General features: G+C 48.4%; 1 protein-coding gene across 1 annotated transcript in view; it reads left to right on the top strand.

Moving 5' to 3' along the window:
• GALNT10 (polypeptide N-acetylgalactosaminyltransferase 10) overlaps positions 1-19,126 on the top strand; it is a 215,466-nt gene extending 196,340 nt beyond the window's left edge. Inside the window, exons 8-12 of the mRNA XM_046667250.1 lie at positions 2,029-2,136; positions 6,569-6,790; positions 9,625-9,741; positions 14,141-14,290; positions 15,000-19,126. Coding sequence (XP_046523206.1) covers positions 2,029-2,136; positions 6,569-6,790; positions 9,625-9,741; positions 14,141-14,290; positions 15,000-15,158 — 756 coding nt within the window. The 3' untranslated portion in view covers positions 15,159-19,126. The remainder of the gene's footprint in view (positions 1-2,028; positions 2,137-6,568; positions 6,791-9,624; positions 9,742-14,140; positions 14,291-14,999) is intronic.
• The last annotated feature ends 7,402 nt before the right edge of the window (positions 19,127-26,528 follow it).

Below are 26,528 nucleotides of genomic sequence, written 5' to 3'. Positions count from 1 at the left end.
TCCCCACAAACCTGATGCCATGACTGCCTCCCAGGCCTTCCCTCCCCCAGCCTGCAGCCTATAGGCTGTTCTCCACTCCACAGGCAGAGTCGTCTTTGTAAAATAGAAATTGGATTATGTTGTCTCCCTCACTGAAGACTTTTGGTGAAGACTCCTTATTCTACCCTGCAAGATCTCTATGATTGTCCCCGCTCACCTCTCTGACCTCCCCTCCCATCACTCCTCCCTTTGCTCCAAGCCTCTGGCTCCCTACCCCAGGACCTTTGCACGTGCTCTTCTCTCCAGCTGTTCCCTCACCCCTCCAATCTTTATGTTACGTTTACCTCCTCATCATTTAAGTCTTGTCTCAAGTAGTCCCTTCTAAGTGAAGCTTTCCCTGACAGGTGGGGATAACATAGCATCCCATACATCCACACAATGAGTCTATCCAGTTACCTTGCTTTTGCTTCCTTATAGCAGACATCACCATCTAAAACTCTCTCCCTGTATTATTTATCTACTGCCACGGGAAAAATCATCTTAAAATGTAGTAAACATCAGAGTCTGTATGGGTCGGGGATTTGGGAGTGGCTGAGCAGGATAATCCTGGCTTGGGTCTGTCATGAGGTTGTCGTTAGGGTGCCAGCCAGGGCTGCAGTCGCTGGAGGCCTGACCGGGGCGGGAGGATCCACTTCTAAGATGGCTTGTTCACGTGGCTGGCAAGTGAGCGCTGTTGGCAGGAGGCCTCAGCTCTGCACCACCTGGGCCTCTCCACAGGGCTGCCTGAGTGTCCTCACAACGTGGCAGGGATCCCAGGCAGTGCGGTGGAAGCCACCGCCTCTCTCATGACTGTCGTTTCTGCGTATCCTGTTGGTTACAAGGTCAATCCTCACGTGACTCATTTGGGAGGGAACTGCATAAGGGCACAAATACCACAAATACCACCACACCCCCCCTCCCTGAGAGCAGGGACCATGCCAACTTATTCACGGCTGTATGTGCTCAGCACAGTATTTGGCATGTAGCAGAGACTCCATAAATATCATCAAATGGATGAATTAATCATTGCAGTATGTAACGCTGCTGCGACTATGTGCCGAGTCCTTCACGTGCAGACCTCACGCCCCAGGCCCGCCTTACTTAGTCCTTTACAGATGAGGCTACTGAGCCACAGAGAAGATAAGTACCTTGATGAGAGTCACAAAGCTGAATAGCGGCTGAGTCAGGATTTGAACTCAGGACTTGCCGAGAAGGGTCTGTTTAGGCTGGGCCCTCCGTGGGTGTGAGTCACTGTTGCTTGCACTTGTTAAGAATTCCCAAACTGCTGTCAGACCAGGAGCTCTTTGTGATGCCAGATATGGAGGGAGACACAAGGAGGAACATCAGGTCCCACAGTGCAGCGATACCCAGCTGCGTGGGTTAGCACGCCAGCCTGCAGAGAAGGTGGAACAGGGCAGGCAATGCCACTGCTCAGGGTGACCCTGCAAGAGACTCACAGATCTGGGAGGAAACTCCAGAAGCTAACACCAGAGCAAATATACAGAGCCTATGTGCCACCTTGTCCCCTCTCACACCTGTGGCAGACATCACTAAGCGATCACCGTAGTCTTTCCCACTGAGCCCGATGCCGCCTTCACATTCTTCTCAACACAGCACTCCAAGCGTCAGACTCTGGAGTCAGCTAGAGCTCGGTTTAAATTCTGGCTCCACCACTTACTGATCCTGTGACCTTAGACAAGTTCCTTAGCTTCTGTGAGCCTCAGTTTCTTCATCTGTAAAATGGAGCTCTGTTACTTCCTACTTTAGAGGTTTTCTGATGAGGCTTAAATGCAGGTCTGCATCCGAAGCTCGTAGCACAGTGTTTGGCAATTCATAAGCACTCGATGCTGTCAGCTGTTTTTACTGCTGTTATTACCGTGTTTTTCCCATGTCCCTAGTTCTATGAACGGGGCTTCAGTACACAGTCCAAGCTGATGCTTTCGATGAACACTCTAAGGGGGTGGTGAACTGGAGGCAGAAACATCTTCTCTCTCCCTTCTCACCCTACAGGTGTGGATGTGTGGGGGCCGCATGGAGGACATCCCCTGCTCCAGGGTGGGTCATATCTACAGGAAGTACGTACCCTACAAGGTCCCCGCTGGAGTCAGCCTGGCCCGGGTAAGGTGGTGGCTTCCCTGGGGGCAAGGGGGTTGGCCTAGGCCCATCAGCAGAGCAGAGGCACCCAGGGGCCCAGGCCAAGAGATCCCCAGGTGTGAGGACGAGCCCCATACCCCCACTCCCCAGGTGAAATCCAGTTTAAAAGAACTTACTTAAAGCTGTGCTAAACCACTTATTAGCTGTGTGACGTTGGGAGGGTTGCTTAACTCCTCTGAACCTGTGTGCCCTCCTTTGTTGAAAGGAAACTAATTCTTTCCAACTCTTAGCATTACCAGCAAATGACACAGTTTCCCAAAGCGTGATGGGCGGGATGGTTGTAGGTGGTAGCCATGGGAACATTTTTATTTTCATGTGTTAAAATTAATGTGAACTAGAAATTAATGTGTATTAGTGTAGCCAACTTGTGATTTCACAGACATTATTACTTAAGAGAAAACCAAAGTCGATGCAAAGTTAGACCAGGGGGAAGTTAAAGAAACATTAGATAAACATTAATACAGGTGGAGTGTGTGTTTGGGAAAGCTGGAGCCAGGGTAGGTAGAAGTTCCCAGCCCCGGGTGGTTAATAAATGTTGGGGTCTTCCTCTTCTCCCCAGCCCCTCCACTTTCACTGCCAAAAATTGTGCGTCAAACTAGTTCACTGCCTTAAATGGTTTGTATTAATCATTGCTTCAATTAAACTGGCCACTGGCTACAAATGGAAATCTGCTAGCCAGTTTTGTTTTTATTTTTGTATTAATGATATCTCAATAAACCTTAATAATAAATTTTAAAATATATATTTAGCGTCTTGGGGGGAAAAAAATCAAGGTGAGCACAAAAGAAAACGGAAGAGAGGGGAGGGTCCCCAGAGGGAGAAGACGGCCGCAGGGAAGTTCGGGGGAAGTTAGATCACCCGCGTAGCTTTGCCTCGCGGAGACCCCGCTCCTACCCGTGGACCCCACCCAGCAGATCCCCCTACCCTCGCCCCGTGCTAGCCTGTTTGGCATCGGTCTACACAGCCTCCTTCCGCCCAGGCCGCTGCCTCCCCCTCCCGTGTCACCTGACAATCGATGGCGTGCAGAATTGCAGCCCCTGGGTCCTGGAAGGGCCATGGTCCTGCGGTTTACAAGGAAGACTAAGGCTCCAAGAGGCCGCGGGTCTCCCCAGGCTCGGTCCTGGGCGGGGAGCTGAGCGCGGAGGCGGCGGGGCTGCCCTGGGCACGGCGTTGAGGGAAAGGAGAGGCGGCAGTGCCCTCTAGTGGTCCAAGATGCTAACGACAGCCGCCCCCGCCATCCACGCTTTGGACAAGCCCCATCCGACGCGGGGGGTGGGGGGGGTGCGGGTTCCAGATTCAGCAGGAGAGGCAGGAGTCACATTCCAACTGAAATACCAGTAGCAATCCCTGAGGAAGGTGCCAGGTAGGAAAACAGCGCAAAGTCACTCAGTAAGCCCAAGACTGCAACTCTTTCAGCTACTAGGGACCGTGGGACCATGGGGGTACCTCTGACCCCTGAGCAGGACCACTCCCAAAGCGTGCTTTCCCTCCCCAGAGCCGTCATTTATAAGACCCACAAGGTAAAGAGGCTTCCGCTCCTGCGTATTGAACCATAGATGAATTCAATGGATAATAGGTAACTGTGGTAGCACAGAACTTCCTGTAAGCCAGGCGTCCTGCACAGCGTCTTACATACTTCTCTCACTCAATTCTCACTTGTTTTTAATCCCATTTTAGAAATGAGGAAAGTGAAACATAGGGACGTTAAGTAACTAGAGCCAGAATTCAAATCCACTTAGGTCTGACCTATGCCTGGCACAGAGCAATTGCCCCTTAAATAGTGACTGCTGTTGTTAGGATCAGTATTAGTGTCAGCATCACCATTAGCAAGACTTGTGATGCTTCAGTCACAGTCCATATTGTGCAGCCTCCAGAAGGACAGACAGCCAGACAGCAGCGATGGAGCGCTTCAGGAAGGATGCGCCAACCACCCGCTTGCCTGCCTGAAGAACACGGAGCCAGTCTTAATTTGTTTACAAAATTTGCTAAAATCCTTGTCTCTGCCTCTGGGAAAGGGGTCTTAGGGAAGGCAGTAACAGAAACCACTCAAACCTGGCGAAACAAAAGTGGAGACTTAGTGCGAGGATCGGGGCAAGTCTGTCGTCCCAGCGCAAGAAGAGCAGGGGGCCACAGGCAGGGCTGGGACCCGGAACTAGGAAGGGGTTAGGAGTAGAGGTGAGAGGAGCACGCAGCCCACTGAAACCCCGGAGTCATTTTCGTGACTCTCAAAAGGGGAGATGTAATAGAAATAAACGTAAAATCCTTTGCTTTGGTCCGAACAGTCGACCGTACAGAAGTTCAAGATCTGGGACAGATGGCTTAGTAAGCCATGTCTGGAAAATGCAGTACTCATGAAAATAGTCATCTAAATATCAATCAAAATTAAAACGTTATGTGATTTGATTCTTTAAGAACAACACTGGTGAATTTCGGCACCTTTCCTTGGTCAGACTGGCCAGCCACCCTTGCCTGGGTTGCAGAGAAAACTCCTGTGGTTCCTCATCGTCTCTGTGGCTTGAGTGGCTTAGACAGTGAGCCAGAGGACCTGGGCAGGCAGACAAGAAAGGAGAGTGGTCCAGGGGTGCAGGCCCTTTCAGCTTCCGTGGGGCACAGTTTTCAGTTAAGCCCAGCCTTTGCCGTGCCAGGGCCTGGCGAGGATAACAGTGTTCCTGAACTCTTTCCTGACCCACGCTCACCCTCTTCAGCCCCCAGGGAGAACGAGGCAGCCGCAAGGAAATTCCAGTTTCCTGGTCCCAGACTCAGAGGCAGCAAAACTGAGGAGCTGGTGAATTTTGTCTTTGGTCCCAGGGCTTCCCTCCTGTTGGCTCCCTTCTGCCTTGCTCACAAGTCGTTTTGTGTAGCCTATGGGCTAAGAATGGATTTTACATTTTTAAATAGTTAGGGGGAAAAAAATCAGAAGAATAATATTTCATGACACATGAAAATCAAATTTCAATGTCCATAAAGTTTTATTGGAATGCAGCTACACCCATTCGTTTACGTAGCGTCTGGAGCTGCTTTATAGCTACATCAGAGTTGAGACCATGTGGTCTGCAAAGCCTGAAACATTTACTGTCTGGCCCTTTACAGAAAACATTTGCCAACCCCTGCCTTACCTTCTGCTTCCAGAGCAATCATTTACACTGAGGTGTGAATGACTGATAACAGCCTAAAGTGCAACTCCCTTTTACTCTTCAGAGGAAAATTTGAATTGCAGTAGGAGAAAAAACTGTGATAGAGATAGCGCCTAGAGAGTTAAATGTGGGGGGATTTCTAGCAATAGCCAAGAGTTGGAGGAAGACGTTTTGGAGCAGGCGCTTTCCCCCGGAACCCTGGAGGTGTGCTCTCCCAGTGCCAGCTGTCCGAGGTTCTCAGCAGGTGGTATCTACATACAAACGGAATGAGGTATTTTCATTACAGTTAACACGGAAGAGTTCCCTTTTCCTCCATCTCCAAGTCTGCTCACAAACAAGATGTTCCCTCACCTGCCACCTCTGCTTGCCAATAATATGGTTGTCATTTTTTTATTGATTATCCTTCTGCTTCGTAATAAAAGTAGCAGCCACCTTGGCTCCTCAAAGGATTATTTAAAATTCCAGATTCTGATGGAATTATCTCTTTTAGTGGCAAATTGTAATTTGTTTCTACCATGCCATTTGGCCAGCACTCTTAGTTGAAAAAAGACAGAAACCCAACTCAGGAAAAGGAATTTACTGGCTCATGTAACTGGAAAGTCCTGAGGTGGTTCTGGCTTCAGGCATGGCTGGATTCAGGTGCTAAAAGGAGGAATTTGTTCCTCACACTTGCCCTCAGCTCTGCTTCATTCTGAGTTGACGTCATCCTTGGACAGGCTTTCCTCAGAGGGGGGCCACATGATGACAGCAGCTCTGGTTGGCATCTTACCCAGCAATCCATGCGGCAACTGAGGAATTCTTCCCCCATAGTTCCAGCAAGAATTCCAGAGCTAATGCCAGTTGATTCTGATTGGATTGGCTTAGGTCACACACTCACTGCTAACCAATCCCCTGTCCAGGGCTGTCTGTGTTCCCATTAGCCAAGCTGGGTTATGTGCCTTTCCTCAAGCCACATCAGGCGACAATGAGGCAGTGGTGGGTCTCCAAAGGAAAATCGTTGGGGGCTCTCAGTAGAAAAATAGAGGATGGAAGAGAGTCAGGCAGAGCAACAGCAGCCTGTTATTCAAGAGTCAGTTGTAGAGCCCTTAAAACATGCATCATAATAATAGAAATATAGAAGGCTTAAAACCCTGGTGGGGTAGGGTCCTTGCTGCAACGTAAAATAAGGAAGGTTGATCTCAACCTGCAGGACCCTTTGCAGCCCAGCCCCCGGCCTCAGCCCCGCCCAGAGCCTGACCCTTGCCCCTGCCTGTCGCCCCCAGAACCTGAAGCGCGTGGCCGAAGTGTGGATGGACGAGTACGCGGAGCACATTTACCAGCGGCGCCCGGAGTACCGCCACCTCTCCGCCGGGGATGTGGCCGCCCAGAAGCAGCTCCGTAGCAGCCTGAACTGCAAGACTTTCCGGTGGTTTATGACCCAGATCGCCTGGGACCTGCCCAAGTTCTACCCACCCGTGGAGCCCCCGGCTGCGGCTTGGGGGGAGGTGAGACTGGGGGGCAGGGCCAGCGACGAAATGGGGGCTGGGTGCCAAATGCACGTGGAGACCCCTTCACGGACAGGAGCAAAGTGCCGCTTGCTTGCTTGCTTGCTTTTCCTACAAAACGTTTTCCTTTCTTTCCTGGTCTCTCTCTAGCCCTGTCATGGTGTTTTTTCATTTGCTATTCAATATTGAGTAGAGAAAAATTAAAGCTTTGAATTATTAGCATAAATTTTACCATTCCTCTTTGTATTATGCCGTGCCGGTTTTAAATGCAAACGAAAGAGCGTTTAACTCATGTGCAGAATCGGCGAAATTTCACAGTTTGTGTTTTAAACCTTGTACGTGCATGTGTATTTCTTACCAGAACAGTGGAAACACCGCACAAAACTAACGCAGCTGGTTTTATTTCGCTTCTTGATAATGCGTACATTCTGCCAACATGTCTGCCTTGGCTTCCTGATGAGTGAGGAGGAGCCGAGGGCAAAGGGACTGAGGGCTGCCCTGTGCTTCCCTTTCCTCCTGCTGCTTGAGCGGTGGGCTAATCCAGGGAAATAACCCCAGTAAGAAAGACACAGAGAGCCCCTCGGTCCTTCTTGAGTCTTAGGATGCCACTGCCCTTCTTATACAGCCAAAGCAAGTTCTGGTTGGAAAGGAAAACGAGGTCTCTTGGACCTGCTAGCACCCTCACCTAGTCATAGACTAACCCACTCACCCTGTACTCGCTTTGATTCTCGCTGAGCCCCCATGCGTGTGGGACCCCCGGGATTCTGTGCTTGTGGGGCCTCACAGACGCTCTATGTGATGGCAGCAGAAAGGAATGGCAGATGCTCGCATAGCATGTGCCACCTCTGTTCATGCTGCCCCATTGCCCCCTCAGATTTCACTTATAAGTCCGCAGATAAAATGAAGAATTTTAAGACAGTGACGGCAGACCTTTAAACCAAGCACAGATCTGAGCGAGGGGCCCCGTGTGACTGCCTGTGTCACACACCCACGAAGCCAGTCCTGCTGGAGGAGGCAGACAGTCTTACCAGGGGGGGACGCACTCCATCACTGGATCCTGGGTCTCCCCGCTGAGAGGACCCACTCACATATAGATGGGTGGATTGGGGAGGGGAGCATCAGAATTGGAGCTCCTCAGCTGCAGGTGAGAGAAGTCCAATTTGAAGTGACAAGAGGGAATTTATTGATTCTCACAGGAACCTTGTGTGGCTGTGGCTTCAGACACACCTGAATCCACGGGCTCAAGTGACAGCAGTCTCTTTTCTCCTGCTTAACTCTGTTTCCTTTTGTGTTGGCTTCATGCTGAGGGTAGCAAGATGGCTTCCAGAAGCTTCAGGCTGACAAAGCCCCAGCTTAGCCAACCCAGGAGGAGGTGGTTGCCTCTTTCCCAGGGGAGCCAGCAAAGGTCCAGGAGTTGAGTCTTATTCTTGGATCTGCACCAATCTCTGGCCGTTGGAGGAAGGGGCAAAGGAAGGGGAGGATGGGTGCTCTGACTGGCCACAGGGTGGGCAGAAGCGGGAGCCCCATGGAAAATCAGGGTGTGGATACTGGAGGAAGGAGGGGCTGGCAGAAACGCCAGGTGTGACTTGTACACATTCACACAGCACGTTAGAGGGACCTTTCCTGACTAAGCCCTTTGGCGAGCCCCACCCAACACTGGCATGAAGGTTCTAGAGGAGGTGTCGTGCTGAGTTCCCTCATGAAGCCCTTCATTTCTTTGCAGTTTATCAGCTTTCTCCCCTGTGTTAGTTCACGTCCTCCAAGAAGCAGACACCAAGATGGGAATAGATATGCAGGAGACTTACTGGGGAAGCGTGAGAGAAAAAATGAGAAAGGAGCTGGGGGAGGCTGGAAGAGCCGGCAGACGTGATGGCCGTCTGCCCTCTGGGAAGGGGAGAGGGGAGGAAGGAGGGCCACATAGGAAGAGTCCCAGACAGCACTGAGGCTCTGAGGAAACTGGGCCAGGGTAACGAGGAGCCTTCAAGCCAGATGTCCTGTCAGAGGAGTGCGGCATCTCCGCAGAGAGGGCCTGTCGCACTAGCCCTACCTCCCTCATCACTGGCAGGAAGCAGCCCAGGGAGGCGTGGCCTCCACCCGGACACAGTGGTGGATTGGGAGCACAGCAGCCAGGCACCCAGACTCCCTGCAGCGGGCCATGGGAGTGGCGTGTGTTCACAGCCACCTCACCCCCCACCCCTCAGGCAAAATGGGAACCGTATCTCTGAGGTGGGAACGACAAGATGTGATCCCAGCGCCTGGCGTGGTGGCCTGCCCACAGTAAGCGCGGCTACCCACACGAGCAGCCCAGGCCTTCACACTCCCAGCCGGCGTTCCTCCCACCACACTGGACGCATCTTCGTGAGACCACTGTTGTTCTTTGGATGCTGCCACCTCTTGCCATTCGCCTGCCCTAAAAGGCAGAGAGCCCAGGACCCTACAGCAGAGATGTCCTGTCCTTTTCTAGGGTGGGTTTCAAGGTCTGGCCCCTGGCTGACGTGGAATGGGGGTAAAATTAGATTTCTGGACCTCAAGGATCAAGTTCTCCAGGAGTGGGACCAGGGCGTCCTTTTAAGAGCCGCTCAGCTCCAGGCCCATCCCTGCCCCCACCTCGTGACTCCACATGCTCTGAGCCAGGAGGGTTTAGAGGAGCTCCTCTGTGGAGCGGCTGCTCCTTTATTGAGATGCTCAAGGCACTTCTGCTAACCCACGGCAAGCTTCTTAAGGCAAAGAGCCCAGCCCATCTGATGCCTCTGCCTTGGTTCCCTCCTCCCACCCCAGCAGGGGCCCAGGTGGGTGTCTCGAGGTGCCTTACTGGTCCACTCTCTCCCATCCAGATCCGCAACGTGGGCACAGGGCTATGTGCAGACACGAAGCACGGGGCCCTGGGCTCCCCACTGAGGCTGGAGAGCTGCGTCCGGGGCCGTGGGGAGGCCGCCTGGAACAACATGCAGGTAAGTGCCACCCCTCGGGACTGGCAGCCAGGTTCTCTTTGCCATCTGTGACCTGGAGCGCTCACATGGTCAGGGCTGGGAGGGAGAGGCCACAGGTCAACAATGAGTAAGCCCAGGGAGTGACTTAGAAGAGCTTCCTGAACACCTTGGAAAGGGGAATCCTTCCCATTGCATCAGTCTGGACTTTGGTTGCAGATGACAGATACGCCCTCCCCCCCCACAAATGGCCTCCACAAAAAGAGGGAGTTACTGGCTCATCTCACTGAAAAGCCTAGATGACGTCGTTGGGCTCTCTCCAGGGTCTCAACCCTGCTTCCTCTCGGTTGGCTTCATTCTTAACCTGCTCTCCCCAGGTGGTGGCAGATGTGACCACCAACAGCAAGGGCTTCCGGCCCGCTCCCTCTCAGTGGAAAAGCATGTCCCCTCCCAGAGTTCTGGGAAAGCCCTGGGGCTTCACACATTGGCTTTCCTGAGCCGGTTATGGTGGGGATGTGATCCAGTCTTCGTACTTAGAGGGCCTGGGTCACGTGCCCACTCCTGGAGCCTGGGGTCTCGTCAGCCTCACGGGAGGGCAGGGAGAAGAGTGAGACAGGGTTGGTTCCCCAGGGGAGGTTATCAGAAGAATGAGGAGTGCAAGCCAGACAGGCGGGCAACTCTCAGGAAACTGCATTTGGCTTCCTGACATCCCTTCCTCCAAGCGGTTAACCCCGACGGTAAATCACACAGCATCCATTGGATCTTGCTTGAAGGATACATTTTTATAGTCTCCTTACTGTGGATTTTCTGGCATTTTGGAAGTGTACACTGACATAAGCCTATAATGCGGGTCCTCTGCAAAAACAGAACTCTGAAGGGGTGCATACATCCTCACTGAGCGTGGACGGCATCATGTCTCACACGGGCACAGCGCCCAGCCTGGCGAGAGCTGCCCCTCCCTCTGAAATGCTTGTCACTCTCCCTCAGCCTTTCTTGACAACAACTCTTATTAGACAGTGGCTCTCCTTGACTAATTCTTCTGAATTCTCCAAAGCGGTGTGTGGCTGCTGCCTGCTCCCATCTCAACCCTGGGACCCCAAAAGAGACCAGGAGGAACGTGGGGCCCGGATAGAATGTGCCCAGGGAGCTTGGCCTGAGAACAGCCTATGTGGCAGAGAATCCACATTAATGCCTGAAGATTCGCTCAAACAAGCAACAGAATGGTGCCCGGGTGTGGCTGTGCCAGGCCCCAGCCTCTGAAACGGGAAGCATGGTAGCCCACCTGCCCCAGTGGGATTGGTATCCCCTTGGGCCCTCAACTACCCTGAGCAGAGAGAACTAATGAACCTGTAAAGGGAGAAATGTGAGTCTAAAATACAAGTCCTGAGCTGGAAAAGGCCCAGGAAATAAACAGTTAGGAGGCTGTAGCTGGCAATACCATTCTTCCATCGTCACGATGCCCACTTCTGGCCAAGATGGTCCACTTCAGGGACTGGATCTACCCTCATGCCAGAACCAACAAAACAATGGATGAAATATGTGGAAGAACTGTTTTCAAGACTGGACATCAGCCAACAAAGGACAGTAATCCTTGAGACATAAGAAGCAAGCAATGTCAGCCCTATGCGGTCCCAGCTTCCTTGTTTGAGAGAGTTTCCCGTCCACAAGTGAGGGAAGGGGAACCCGGGGGAGCCAGGCGGACTCCCTGAGTTGAGGAGACAGAGCTGCGAGTGCAGGAGACCAAGGTGGCTGGAAACACAAAACAGCATGTGGTAGAGGAGAGAGCCACACAGAGAGGACTTCAGAGATTTCCCGAGTCCGTCTGGAATATTCAGCAGAGTACTGGTCAGTGCATGCATGTGAGGACACTGCCTGGGGCTGGAGAAAGAACCACCTGCAAGGATTGGAGGGAACAGTGCCCGGTGCTCACGCAGGGCCAGGAATAGTGCCTGTTCTCACCAGTCGGAGTGGAAAACACCGTGATCCTGTTAAAGAAATTGACAGTGTAGTTGAAAACCTTTCCACAAAGGAAAATCCAGGCCCAGATAGGCTCACTGGTAAATTCTGCCAACACTTAAAGAAGAAACGTTACCAGTTCCACAAAAACTCTTCCAGAAAAGGAGGGAATACTGCCCAACTCATTTTGTGAGGCCAGCATTACCTTAATAGCAAAACCAGGCTAAGACAGTATAAGACAACCACAGACCAATATCCCTCATGAACATAGATGCAAAAGTTCTAAATAGAATTTTACAGACTCATAGCCAACAGTATGTAAAGGGGATAGTACATCATGACTAAGTGTAATTTATCCCAGGAATGCATGGTTGGCTTAACATTAGGAAATTAATCCGTATGATTCTCCATGTTAAACTGAAAAAGAAAAACCGTATAATCACCTCAGTACTCTCAGAAAGAGCATTTGACAAAATCCAACATCCATTCCTGGTAAAAACTCTCAGCAAACCAGGAATAAAGGGAACTTCCTCAAGTTGATAAAAGGCATCTATAAAAAGCCTGCAGCTGACATCATATTTAATAGTAAAAATCTGAATGCTCACCCCCGAGATCAGGAACAAGACGGGGATTCCAACCTCATCATCTCTGTTTGACACTGTACTGGAGGTTCTAACCTGTGGCAAGAAAAAGGAATAAAAGTCATCCAGATGGCAAAAGAAGGAAAACTGTCTTTATTTGCAGACTATGTGATCATCTTTGTGGAAAATTCAATAGAATCTACAGAGAAGCTACCAGAACTAATAACTGAGTTTTAAAAAGTTACAGGATACAAAAATCATTGTATTTTTATATACTGATAATGAAAAATCAGAAATTAAAATTCAAAACAATCATTGACTATAACAAAAAAAATGAACTACTCGAATATATAACTTACAAAAGATGTGAAAGACCTGTACACTGAAAACTACAAAACATTGCTGATAGAAATTAAAGAACTTCTAAATAAATCAACATTTATACCATGTTCATAGGTTGGAAGACTCAATATTGATATCAATCCTTTCCAAACCAATATAGAAATTCAATACAATCCTAGCAGGCTTTTTTGTAGAAATTGAAAAACTGATTATATAATTCATATGGAATTGGACAGGGCCTAGGATGGCCAAAACAACTTTCAAAAAGAAGTATAAAGTTAAAAGACCAATACTACCTGATTTCAAGATATAAAGTGTCAGTAGTCAAGACTGTGATATTGACATAAAGATCAATGGAAGAAAATAGAGAGTCCAGAAATAGACCCAGACATATATGGACAACGGATTTTTGCAGAAGTTTAAAGGCAATTCAGTGAAGAAAAGATAGATTTTCCAACAAATGGTGCTGGAACAATTGGATATCCATATGCAAAAAAGAAAAGAATTTCAATACCTTATATATTTACCAAAATTAACTCAAAATGGGTCATTGACCTAAACATAAAACCTAAAACAAAATCTTTTAGAAGAAAACATATGTCCATACAAAGACTTGTACATAAATGTTCATAGCATCTTTGTTTGTAATAACCAAAAACTGGAAACAACCCAAATGTCCGAGAACAGGTAAATAGATTACCATGCAGTGAAATACTACCCAGCAATACCAAAGAATGAACTGGTGATAAATGCTATTATGATAGGGATGAATCTCAACAAAATTATGTTGGTGAAAAAAATGAGACAAAAAAAGAATACATACTGTATGATTCTTTTTATATAAAATTCTAGTCGATTAGCAAAATCTAATCTTTTTATATAAAAACAGTGACAGAAAACAGATCAGTGTTTGCACAGGGGCCCGGGGAGTGGGGAGGAGTAGGAGGAAGAGATTGCAAAGGGGCATGAGGACCCTTTGGGGGTGATGGAGATGTGCGTTGCTTTGATCATGATGACAGTTTCACAGGTGTAAACATATGTTGAATGCGCGCATCAAATTGTACACCTTGAATGTGTGCAGTTTGTCGTATGCCAATTGTTCTTCAATAAAGCTTCTGGGGAAAAAAGCTGATCAATCAAATGCCATAGGGGACCTGATTTGGATCCTGATTCAAACAGATGACCTGAAGAGAAATTTGTACAACGATCGGAGAACACTTGACCCCTAGATATTTGATGATACTGAGGACTTTGTGGTGACTTTTCATTGTTACAATGGCACTCACTGAAGTATTGACAGCTGACACGACACAATGGCTGGGATTTGCTTCGAAATAACATGGGGGTGGGGGAGTGTGGGGATAAAGCGGTTTCAAGATTCACCATGAGCTGGTGATTGTTGACGCGCAGTGATTGGAACAGGTGTGGGCAGTATACTCTTTTTTTTTTTTTTCTGGACCTCTGGGTTTACAATTCTCTGTAATTACAAAAAAAGAAAGTCCCCTAGCTTTCCTCTCCCTATCATGATGTCCCTGTGTGTCCAGGTATTCACCTTCACCTGGAGAGAGGACATCCGGCCTGGAGACCCCCAGCACACCAAGAAGTTCTGCTTCGACGCCGTCTCCCACACCAGCCCCGTCACCCTCTACGACTGCCACAGCATGAAGGGCAACCAGCTCTGGAAATACCGCAAGGTAAGACAGGATCTGTGGGGGAACAGGGCAACATGCTTCATTAAAAAAAAAAACGGGGCCAGCCTGGTGGGATAGTGGTTAGAGTTGGCACACTCCGCTTCAGCGGCTTGGGGTTCATGGGTTCAGATCCTGGGCACAGACCTACACACTGCTTGTCAAGCCACGCTGTGGCAGCATCCCACATCCAAAATAGAGGAAGACTGGCACAAATGTTAGCTCAAGGCCAATCTTCCTCACACACAAAAAAAGCACTGTACTGCCTCACTCCTTCTCCCACCAGAGCCCAGTCACTCATGCATTTGTTCCACAAACCTACCACACCCAACTTTCTAGTCATTTAAGAGAAGCCAGAAATCCAGATTTTTATGTGAAATCTCTAGAATCTTAAATGTTGGCAACTGAGTCCATTTGAAAAAAAAACACCATGAGAGCCAATGAAATTTGACTGGAGACAGGCCGTGATTAGGGCCCAGGCCGGGAAGGGCACGCTTCATTCACTTCTGCCCACATCCCGTTTGCCAGAACGCAGGCCCACCGCAAGGTCAGCTGCAAGGGAGGTAGGCCGTGTCTCACCGTGTGCTCAAGGGGAGAGCCAAACAGGCCTGTGAGTGGCTGGCCAGTCGTGGCCTCGCTGCCTCATTGCTGTCTTTGCTGCTGCCGTTTGCTCATATCCCAGCACCACCTGGCTGATAACCTCCCTGTTTTGCAGGACAAGACCCTGTACCACCCTGTCAGCGGCAGTTGCGTGGACTGCAGTGAAAGTGACCACAGGATCTTCATGAACACCTGTAACCCCTCCTCTCGCACGCAGCAATGGCTGTTTGAACACACCAACTCAACAGTCTTGGAAAAATTCAACAGAAACTGAGCCTCCACGCCCCGTTGGCAGGCCGGCGGGGTCTTCTCCAGCACTCACTGCAGCCTTCTTCTCCCAAGGGGCAGGCCTTCCGTGGGCACCGTGATGGCAGAGGTGCCGGCCAACTGGTCCAGGGCGAAGTGGGCTCTTGAGGCTGGAGCCAGGTGTCTGCCTGGTCCTGGAGGCCCTGAGCTGGGGAGGTGGGGTGGAGAACAGAGAGCAGAGCCTGCTTTAACCCTGATGGCATCATGGGAGTCCAGGAGGGCCTTTTCAGCTTTGTCTCTGTGTTCCCTTGAGCATTATGCAGGAGGAATGTCATGGCCCTAGGCCACCCAAAAATGAGTCCTACAGGGTTGCCTAGCCTTCAGATGGCTTGTACATGACAGTCCTTTAGAAAGAGAGGCAAATTTTGCCTGTTGGGGGCAGCTTTGAGCACCCATGCCACCCATGTGCAGCAATGGGAAGGAATTTTTTTCTGGGGCCACTGGTTTCAGCCTTTTAGTTTCCACCTGTTGTGGGGTAAGTGCAGTTACTGCCCAGCTTCTGTCCTCAGCCACAGCCCCAGGCCATGCAGTCGAAGGCCATACCCGGGGCCCTCAGAGTGTTCAGTACTGAACCCTGGCCAACTGCGAGGCCTGAGGACAGAAGCGGGAACCCCAGACATTCCTTTGCAGCCGTGGACACACAGGATGTCTCCCCTTGCTCTCTGGGTACTTGAAACGCCTATTTTAGTCCTCTCCGGGCACAAGGACAGCCCAGCCACCAGCCATTCAGGGCTGTGTTTCAGACGGCCTGGGCCCATGGAAAAGGCCTAGTAGAAGACCTCCAAACTAGATATTCTGGCTGATTTTCCTGGCTGATCAATGCTTCCATTTCCCTCTCTCTCTCTCAGGCAAATTACCTGCCTTAAGAGAGGAACAGAGGTGTGAAGTGCTCACCTCACAGAGTCTGGAGGCCTCCTGGGTGACCATGGGCAAGATGCCTAGCCTCTGACCTCATCATGGTTCTAGTTCTCATAGAGAACTCTACAATTTTTAAAGAACTCTATAATATGATCACAAACTAGAGTATACATAGGATTCTGGTATTCTAGCATCCAATATGGATTTCTAGAATGCTGTGATTAAGGGAGCCAGCCCCGTGTAATCCATTCAAGGCAGCCCCCAGCCTAGAGACAATCTGTGAAATCCAAGGTTGGTGGTGTTGGGGGGAGGGGACGGGGGACCTGTGTCCATCAGATCATATCAGAGGGCTTGGTGTGACACGGTCCTCAGTGCAGACCTGAAGCCGTACAACCTCCCACCATCATCACAGCTGCAGTGGAGAAAAGAACCCAGTGTCCCACCAGATGTACACCCAGCTCCATGCCAGTCCTTCGTGTTTACCTTTTGCTTTTTTAAGCATGTGTCAGACTCCCAGAGGGCTCCCAGACTAACAGCAAGCGTTTCTGTAACCAGCCCGCCCCCACTGATTCAGAAGTGGAAATCACCTTCTACAACCTATGGCTTCCACCGCTAGCCCTGGAAATACTTGAAATCAGTATTCCAGTTAGAGTTGGATCTCTTGATTGTGTCATTTAACAAATAACTGAGACATAAATCTGGGATCAGAGCCTTTGAGATGCTGGCTGATCTCAAGGCCATCAATTGTCTGGGGGAGAAATAAACACTCCTGACCACTACCACCCCAATAAATCATGTAGCTGGCAAAACATCACTTCCACTTCTGCCCCAGCACAAGCCCTGCTCTGGCCACCTGTCCGCAAGAGAGGCGGCCCCTGTCCTTGCAAAGCTTGCCTGTTGATCCCTCGTGTCTTTTCCAAATGAGTGCTCCATCTTTAGAAGTGGCCCTCTGTAGGAAGGATGAGGCCCCTTCCAGAATCGAGGATAACAAAAGCGTTGCAATTTGAGGAGTTGAGTTAGGATTCATCATCAGAGAGCAATGCAGCATAATTAAAATAAAAACTGTGCCTTTTAAAAAGAAAAAATGCAAATGTACAGCAAATCCCTAAACTTGAACCATTTCCTAGTGCCTTGCTAGCCAAACATAAAGGGGCAGGGTTGGGGGGAGGGGAAACGTTTTTGGTAGTGTGTGCAGTTGGATGAGTGTGTGTTTCTTAATGTCTAATTTCAAGCAGGAGACGTTGGTCCTAGAGCAGGATCTGAGACAGGGATGTCCCCCAAGGGTCAGAGGCCAGAAGTTGTTCCAGTTAGTGCAAAAAACACTCCAAATTTCAAAGGGCAGCTGGACAACTCATTTAGTCCGTGGACTAGAAAGACCTCAGCAGCCCCTGAGAGAGGACGTGTTTGGGATCCATGCCTGCAGTCTTCCCTCCTAGCCTCCAGGTGGAGTGTGGAGCACTGGCTAGATTTCCCAATGGTCCCACTCCAAGTGGGTGACAATGTGTTCAGCAAGACCAGGGCTCGTGAGGAAAGCGGGAGCAGCAGCAAGCGGTCCTCCGCCTTCATCTTCCCCCCTCTGTAGTTCTCCTTTGGAGTCTGGTTTTGCACCCTGCACAAGGGATGGGCGGGTCCTCTGAGCTCTCTGGCGTTTGTCATTGGCTGAGCCCACACGTGTAGGTGCTGGGACTTGACAAAGTGTGTAATGGAGGAAGGGTGGAGAGAAGTTCATCGCTTAGCTGACCGACTGACTGATTGCCAACACTGGCCTCTCATTGTTTTGGCCTCATTTCTGAAAACCACCTGTCTCAAGGATTCAGGTTCCTGCTCACACTCCCAGAGCTGATGCTCAATAAAGCAGCCAGGAGCCTGTGGAGGTGCTGTCACCCAGGTCATGGGTGAGAATGTGGGCACCTTTTCCTCTAAAGCCTTTATTCTGAGCATGAGGTCACAAAGCAGGGTGTGGCTAGAAAGTATCATGACTGGGTGGCCCACCAGCAGCCTTTCCAAAGGGGGACTCCAGAAACATTTCGGAATGCCAAGAGCATCTTTGCTGTAAGTACAAGGCTTTTGGAAGTGGCTAAATGTGCAGGCACATGTGTGAAAAGCCATTCCAGCTTGTGCCTCCAGTTGGAGCTTTCAACTTTTAAAACAGGCCAGGAAGTGTTGATTCTCCCCTTTGGGAAGAAATAGCTCAGAGGCAGAAGGGAGTCCATCCACAGAAAAGATCTGACCACGAACTAGAGTATACATAAGATTCTGGTATTCTCTAGCATCCAATATGGATTTCTAGAATGCTGTGATTAAGGGAGCATTGTGACATTAGGTCCAGGGGAGCAAGAGCAGTTCTTGTTGAAGACGTAGCAGGAGGATTCCCATATATTCACTTTTCAAACCTACTACCTGTTGAATTTCTTTTTCTCCTTAAGAAATAGGTGATATCCTTGAAAATGGCTCCATATTTCTTTCTGTGCATCTCGATTTTTCTAGTCTCTGCAGTCTCAAAAGAGTGGCAAAGCACTTTTCAGTAATGGCTGAGAGATCTGGATTCCTTGTTTCAGCGATCCGTAGTTTGTACAGATTGGGTGATCTTTTCTAATTCCTAGGAGGAAATGCACTTTTAAAGTTTTCTGAAGATGTCTAAGTGCAGGAGAGGGGCAAGAGTCCAGTTCTGTTCTGGAATTCTTTTCTGCTTTCAACTGATGCTCTTTGTGAAAATCGAAGTAATATTTTAGTTCAAAGTTGATCTTGAGCCAAGGCCCACTGCCACCTCTGGGGTGGGAGTTGGACCTACATTCCAAGTGACAAGGTCCTCTTAACATCCGCTCCCAAAATGTTTTTGATTGAGCCGTGCCAGGCAACAGGGTTGGGCTCCTGCTCTGTTATTGGCTTGAAGACTGGGATCCCAAAGGGATTACAGGCAGGGAGATTTGAGAAGTCAGACTGGGATTCCTTAGAGAAGGCTCAAGACCACCAACCTCTCTTCTCCTGCCTGGAAAAGTGAGCCTTTGTGAAGAACTGACTTACCATGTACAATTGTGACTGTGATTGTTGTTGAGTAAACCTCCAGACTTTCTCTAACATGGTCTCTGGCTTATTCTTTGTCATGCACCATTCTCCATTCATCATTCCCCACATACTCATTGAGCGCCTACATACCCAGGCCTGCTGCTGGGTACTGATCAAATGCCCAACAGCCATCATTCTAGAGAGGAAGGGAGATATCAGACAACAAACCAAGGTGATTGCAGATGTGACCAGGGCTATGGAGGAGATGAAACAAGATACTTTAGAGACTGGGGTGGAGATCCGCATCAGGTAAGATGGTCAGGGAATGCCTCTCTGTGGGATCTGAGGGAATGTGGGCCAAGAGGCAGTTTGCAGGGGAGAGTTCCAGGCTAGTGCAAAGTGCCTGAGGCCAGAAGGAGTCCCTGTGTTGGAGGCACAGAAAGAGGTGAGCTCACAGAGTTGGGTGGGATAGCCCACCAAGGGTCTTACAGACTACACCCAGGAGTGGAGGATTTCAGGAGGGCAGTGACAATACAAAGTAAGCTTGGCTCATTGCTGTTGCTCACCCATCAGCCACAAGTCCCTACTTACCGAACCATTTTGATGCTTTTGAGTATTAGATTTGTGTGTAATACCATGTGGTGGAAAGAGCACGGGCTGGCCTGGCTCTGCAACAGACTCAGTGAGAGCTTGTGTAAGTCCTGCCCCCTAGACCTCAGTATTCTGCAGTAAAACGAGAAGGGATGATGCTTCCAGCTCCACCCATGGTCTGGTTGAGTCTGGATGTGAGCTGCTGGTGACCATGAGCAGAAGCAGCCTGCTGGTGCTGTCTCTCAAGTCCCACCAGGGGGCGCTGTGGACCGTGGGTCGGGGAATCGGTTCGCTGGCCACGGGCAGGTTTGAGCCCTGGAACCAAAGGGTCGATATTTTCTTTTGTAACTTCCATCGTTTTTTGTTTGAAAACTACTTTGCCACCCATGAATATGATAATTTTTAACCTATATTTTCTTCTACAAATGTTAATGGTTCCTTTAAAAAGATTTAACTGTTACTAGGGAAAAAAAAAGGGAAGAACATTCCAGGTGGAGGGAGCATGACGGCTATGTGTGTTCTGAAGGTATGAAGGCAGATGAGGCTGGGGCAGAGTGGGATAGAAAGAAGAGACAAGGAGGGGGTAGGCAGCAGCCAGACCCTGCAGGGCTTTGTGGGCCATGTTAAGGAGTCTCTGATGTCTATTTTAAAAGCAGTAGGAAGCATTAGAGAGTTTTAAACTGGACAGAGTGAGGGCAGCATCAGATGTGCCCTTAACTAATGTCTAGCACCGAGAATGACTTGCTCAAGGTACCAGGTGTGTGGGGTACTGGGGCCTACAGAGTGGGAAACAGATCCAGGACGGCTGGCCCTCGGGTGCCTCCTCAGGGCTGGGGGGAAGCTCCTTCCTGCCCAGCCCACAGTGAGTCCAAGGTCACGTGCTTAGCCGAACATGGAGTGGGAGCTCTCTTGGTGCTGCTGGCATGCTTATCGGAAACAGATTCAGAGAACTTGGCAATTTGCTCCAAGTTTTGGATCCTGTTTTTTTCTGTGTTTAGTTAAGATTGGGACTTCGGGGCTCCTGGCACCTAGTGAGGGCTCAATAAGCATTTGATGAGCGGACAAATGGATGCGTAAGATAGTTTCAGATTACAGTTGAGGCCTTTTTTCCTCCCCTCACAGCCCATAGATCTGATAGATTCTATAGAGAGTGCTTCTACATTTGTTCTCTGCTCTGTGCCCTTGGGAACGCCCCTTCCCCTCCCCAAGCCTCAGATTCTCCATATGACTCTGGGGAGAAGGGGAGCATATTAGATAATGGTCGGCCTGGACTCATAGTTCTACCAATCTGGCATCTAGTATTTTGCAGTGGCCTGATCTCATTAAGGATTTATTTTTCAAGCTCAGCTAGGGGATGGGAATGGGACCCCCTCCCACTGCTATTGTTGTGTCTCCCACCTTAGAGTTTCTGGGCTTTTGCTGAAGTGGGTCCAGGATTCAGTATCCAAAGCTTCCTTCTCGCAGCTGCTCACAGCTCTGCCAACCTCTGGCCTCGGGCAGCTGCCTCCTCTTTTGTTCGCCCTCAACGCCTGGGCTGCCTGGCTGGGCCGTGGCTGGGGTCCATGACGGTGCCCAGAGCAGCCTGCAGTTCTAACCTGATGCAGGGCTGGCAGCATAACGGCCCATGGTGCACTCACTCACACACACAACACCATAGAAACAAAGGAACACACAGTGAACTCTCAGAAAGCAGGTTTCTTAGCAACTTTACAGCCTTTGTTCACGAGCTACTTGGAATTGAAGTAGCGTCTGATCTCCTGCCAGCTCCTGCCTGGGGATGGGGAGAAGGGGATGGTGGGTCTGCCTTTGCTGGAGCTGACAGCTAAGCTACCCCACCACTGGCCTATCAGTCAGCCTGAGGAGCTGAGGCCTGAATTCTGGGATGGTCCAGGTTCTGGGAAAAGTCCCTGCTACAGTTTCTTCACAGCTACAGCCGTGGAATGCCAGGGCTTGATAATTCAGTCAACAAACACATACTGGAACATGTACTGTGGGCCCATGGGGGTCTGCGCTCTGTGCCCCTTGGTGGTTGGTCCCAGCTCCATCCCAGGCCCTGGAAACACAGAGGTGAAGAAGGAATGATCTGCGACCTCTAGAGCCCAGTGATGAGGACAGACAGGGACCCAGACAGGGAAGAAGCGAAGCACTTGATTGCGCTGCTCGCTTGTAATTTCACAGCTTGTAACTTTACTCCAGGCCTTCAGAATAAACCCAAACTTCTTAGCCAGGCCCAAAAGGTCCTTCAGGGCTGGCCCCTGACTGCTTCTCCATCACCTCCCCAGCAGGGCTCAGGTGCCAGCACAGGCCAAGGCTTTCTCACTGCCAGCTCCCTGCTGGTCCCTCTGCTTGGCAGCTTTTTTTCATCCTGTAGGTCTCAGCTTAACTGTCACCACCCCAAGAGGCTTCCTCGACCACCCTATCAAGTATAGACCCCCACACACATCATCCTCTATCATTCTCAGCACCTTTGTAGCTCCCTTCCCGGCACTTATCCTGATAAACAGTTCAACCTCGTTATTCACAGCAGTTATGTTCTATGAAGTCACCGTGAACACAGAATTAGCCAGGACGGAACCACTGCTCCTAGGGAAGACAAGTTTAGGTGCCTGTGAGCCTCTGGTCACCACATTTTCATCAACTGACCAATACAAAACCCTGTTTTATGTGCATTTCTGTTTAAAGACACTTGATTGAATATAGATTATTAATTTGTTCCCATTGAACTCCCAGCCCACAGCACCATGACTAATGCCTCAGTGAAACTCGTCTAACGCATGCACCTTCTCCAAAAAGCACATCTTAGTGCCTGGGAACACTAGACAGCACCCCAGCACCATGTTGGCGGGCATGTTAAACCAAAAGAACAACAATATGAAAAACGTGGAATTAAATAGACCACAAAAAGGACACTTGTTTACAGCATGGGAGCTGAACTGACCTCAGCTGGGAACGGGTGTGGTGGGTCACTCAAACTTTTCACCACTCTACGCACACACATGTCCACAAGTGACCCGGAAGATGCCACGAGGGGTGGGTTTTCTTGGTTTTGTTTTGAGCACTGGATAGGAGAGGAGCACATGGGTGGACATACGTTATTGATAAGACTTTAGTTCTTAGGAGGAGTGTTGGACTCATGAGTGTTTGTTATATGATTTTGTTTGTTTGCTTGTTTTGATTTTTTAATTCTTTTTTTATTGTGGTAACAGTGGTTTATAACATTATATAAATTTCAGGTGTACATTGTTATATATTTCGATTTCTGTGTAGATTACAACATGTTCACCACCCAAAGACCAATTACAATCTGTCACCGCACGCGTGCCTAACCACCCCTTTCAACCTCGTCCCTCCTCACTTCTCTGCTGGCAACCACCAATCCAATCTCTGTTGCTATGTGTTTATTTGTCATTGTTTTTATCTTCTACTTATGAGTGAGATCATACGGTATTTGACTTTCTCCCTCTGACTTATTTCACTTAGCATAATGCCCTCAAGGTCCATCCATGTTGTCACAAATTAGCCAGATTTCATCATTTCTTATGACTGAATAGTATTCCATTGTGTGTATATACCACATCTTCTTTATCCATTCGTCCCTTGATGGGCACCTAGGTTGCTTCTAAGTCTTGGCTATTGTGAATAATGCTGCAATGAACATAGGGGTGCATGCATCTTTATGCGTTTGTGTTTTCAAGTTCTTTGGATAAATACCCAGCAGTGGAATAGCTGGGTCATATGGTAGATCTATTGTTAATTTTTTGAGGAATCTCCATACTGTTTTCCATAGTAGCTGCACCAGTTTGCACTCCCACTAGTAGTGTACAAGGGTTCCTTTCTCTCCACATCCTCTCCAACACTTTGTTGGGCATCTTTCGCCTTCCCGTGGCAGAGTACTATATACACAGAGCCCTACTTCTTATACAGGTTTCTGAAAATGTGTCCAACATCAAAAGTACAAAAGCCACACCACAAATTTATTCTTTCAACAGGGCACATCTGTTCCTAGGGAATAAAAACGGTGTAACATTTCCAATTACACCTGCATTTTTGGATACAATCTTTGATGATGTATTTCCTGCGTTTCCTACTATATCTTCAATTTGATCATTTGCCTTCACTGACCAAAAAATAGGCTTAAGAACATTGAGTGCCGGCTAAAGATTCATCCCTTTCAACAAATCTAATGATTTCTATCTTTATATCAATTATAAAGAGTTAACAATACACATAATTCCCTTAGTGAGATATAATTCATCCATTTAAAGTATATGATTCAGTGGTCTTAGTATAATCTCAAGGTGGTACAACCATCACCACTTCCTGAGTCCAGAATGTTTTGTGCCCCCCCCCAAAGAAACCCTGTACCCATTAGCTGTCACTCCCCACCCCAACGCCCCCAGTCCCTCAGCCACTGGTAACTGCTAATCTTTCTGTCTCTATAAATTTGCCTTTTCTAGACCTTTCACATAAATGGAATCAGACAACGTGTGGCCTTTTGCATCTGGCTTTCACTTAGGGTAATATTTCCAAGATTTGTCCATGTCGTAGCATGTATCACTACTTCATTCCTTCTTCTTGCAGAAAACCATTCCATCGTCTGGATGTACCACATTTCATTTTCCCATTCATCAGTTGATGGACATTTGGGTGGTTTCCACCTTTTGGCCATTATGAGTAATGCTGCTGTGAGCATTCATGTACAAGTTTTTGTGTGGACATACGCTTTTATTTCTCTTGGGTAGACACCTAAGAGTGGAATTTTCAGGTCGTATGGTAACTCCATGTTTAACATTTTGAGGAACGGCTAAACTGTTTTCCAAAGTAGCTGCACTATTTTTGCATTCCTACCAGCAATATGCGGGCTTCAGTTTCTCCACATCCTCACCAACACTTGCTTTTGCCTGTCTTACTGACTATAGCCATCCTAGTAGGTGTGAAGTAATATCTCATTGTGGTTTCGATTTATATTTCCCTAATGACTGGTGATGTTGAGTGTCTTTTCATGTGCTTATTGGCCATTTGTATATCTTCTTTGAAGAAATGTCTGTTCAAGCCCTTTGCCCACTTTTTAATTGGTCTTTTTATTACTATAAGAGTTCTTTATATATTCTGAATACAAGTCCCTTATCAGATACATGATTTGTAAACATTTTGTCCCATTCTGTAGGTTGTCTTTTCACTTTCTTGATATAAACATACTTCTTATCACTACCATATTTTTACATTTACACAATTTTATAAAATCAGGTTAAGATATAATAAAATGATCAAGTACTTTCCCAGTCATTGCTGTGCAGATGGATATGTAGACCACCCATGTAGAAACTGAACTATTGGCAGATAAGCAGTACCACCTTGCCATCTTGGAATATGATGTCTCCTTCCCTATCCTGCAGATATCTGAACTCGGAGTGCAATGGGAAGCTTAGGGTTGTCAGCGTGTAATGGATGAAATCATAACTACCACTTACCGAGCATTTACTATGTGCAAGACACTGTGCTTACTGCTTTACATGATCACATTGATCCTCACAGTCGCCCTATAAGAGAAGTACTATTATCATCCCATTTTACAGATGAATAGAACTGAGGCTTATCTAGTTTACGTTGTCAATGGTCCTACAGCTAGTAAAGTGGCAGAGCTGGAATTCAGACCAACTGCTTCTGAGCCCAGAGCCTTTGCTCTTTTCCATGGTGCCAGTAGCTACAATGCCTGTCACAAGCCAGGCTGCAGACCAGGGCCAGAGCCAGAAGATGCTCTCACAGGTCCTCAGTGGAATGCAAGAAATAAAGACAATATTGTGGATTTTTCATGAAGCTAAATTTATTCCATTTAAATGTCTGTCCTTTATTCTGAGAATCTTCCTACTTTTTTGATATTCCATATTTCCTACCTAATTACAGTGCCAAAAAAGATGGTAGCATCATTACTATTATTATAATAAAAGAAATATAGGGATATAGTAAGATAGCCAAATAGGAAAAAGGGTTATAAAATTCTAATTCTTCCTACCTTTCCTCCCTTGACCTGCAGTCCCCCCACAGAGGCAACCACATTTACTAGTTCTTGTGTACGCTTAGTAGGTATATATATGTGTATATAAAATTCTTAAGAAATACAATGGAATTTACACTCTACATACTGCCATGTGTCTTTTTTTTTAAACTTAATATCTTGGTGTAGCTGGGTATATTTAAATTAGTTTATTGAAAATCATTTAGTGAGTCCCTATTCTGTTAGCCACCAGGATTGAAGAATTAGTGTTGTATGTGCTGGAGCTACAGCAACAAACAAGACAGATGTGGTCCTGCCTTCACGGAGCTTATATTGTATTGAGAAAGACAGTCACACAACAAAAATAATAACAATAAAGTAGAATAATTGCATATTGTGATGAGTGCTAATAAGAAAAGACCCTGAATAGAGAATCGTGATAGGCACGTGTGGGAGAGACCAACTACTTTCAATCAGGGAAGACTCTCTGGGGAAGTGACATTTAAATTGAGACTTGAAGGATGGAGCCAGCCATGGGAGGAGCAGGTGGAACAGCATTGCAGGCAGAGGGAACTGCAAGTGCAAAGACTTCACAGGTGCTGTCAGAATGCACTGGGAAGCTGGGGACGGGCTTTATGGAGGGTATGGCATGGTCTGGTTTGTGTAGATGCTCCCTGTGGAAAGAGCGGTTTAAGGACCAGCTCAGTGAAAAGGCATCTCATCTTTCAGGCAAAAGATGGTCGTGGCTTGGGCTGGGCAGCTGGCCATACGAAATGAAGCAAAGGGCACAGATGGTAAATATCTATTGGAAGTAGCAGAAAGTGCCTCGATCATGGGTCAACTTGGAGTTGGGTGAGAGGAAGGGAGACACAGAGGTGGTACAGGTTG

Source organism: Equus quagga, chromosome 7 (assembly GCF_021613505.1).
Source record: "Equus quagga isolate Etosha38 chromosome 7, UCLA_HA_Equagga_1.0, whole genome shotgun sequence".
NCBI classification, from domain to species: domain Eukaryota; kingdom Metazoa; phylum Chordata; class Mammalia; order Perissodactyla; family Equidae; genus Equus; species Equus quagga.
Note: the sequence above shows the minus strand (reverse complement) of the source record. Positions and strands in the feature narration are given on the sequence as shown.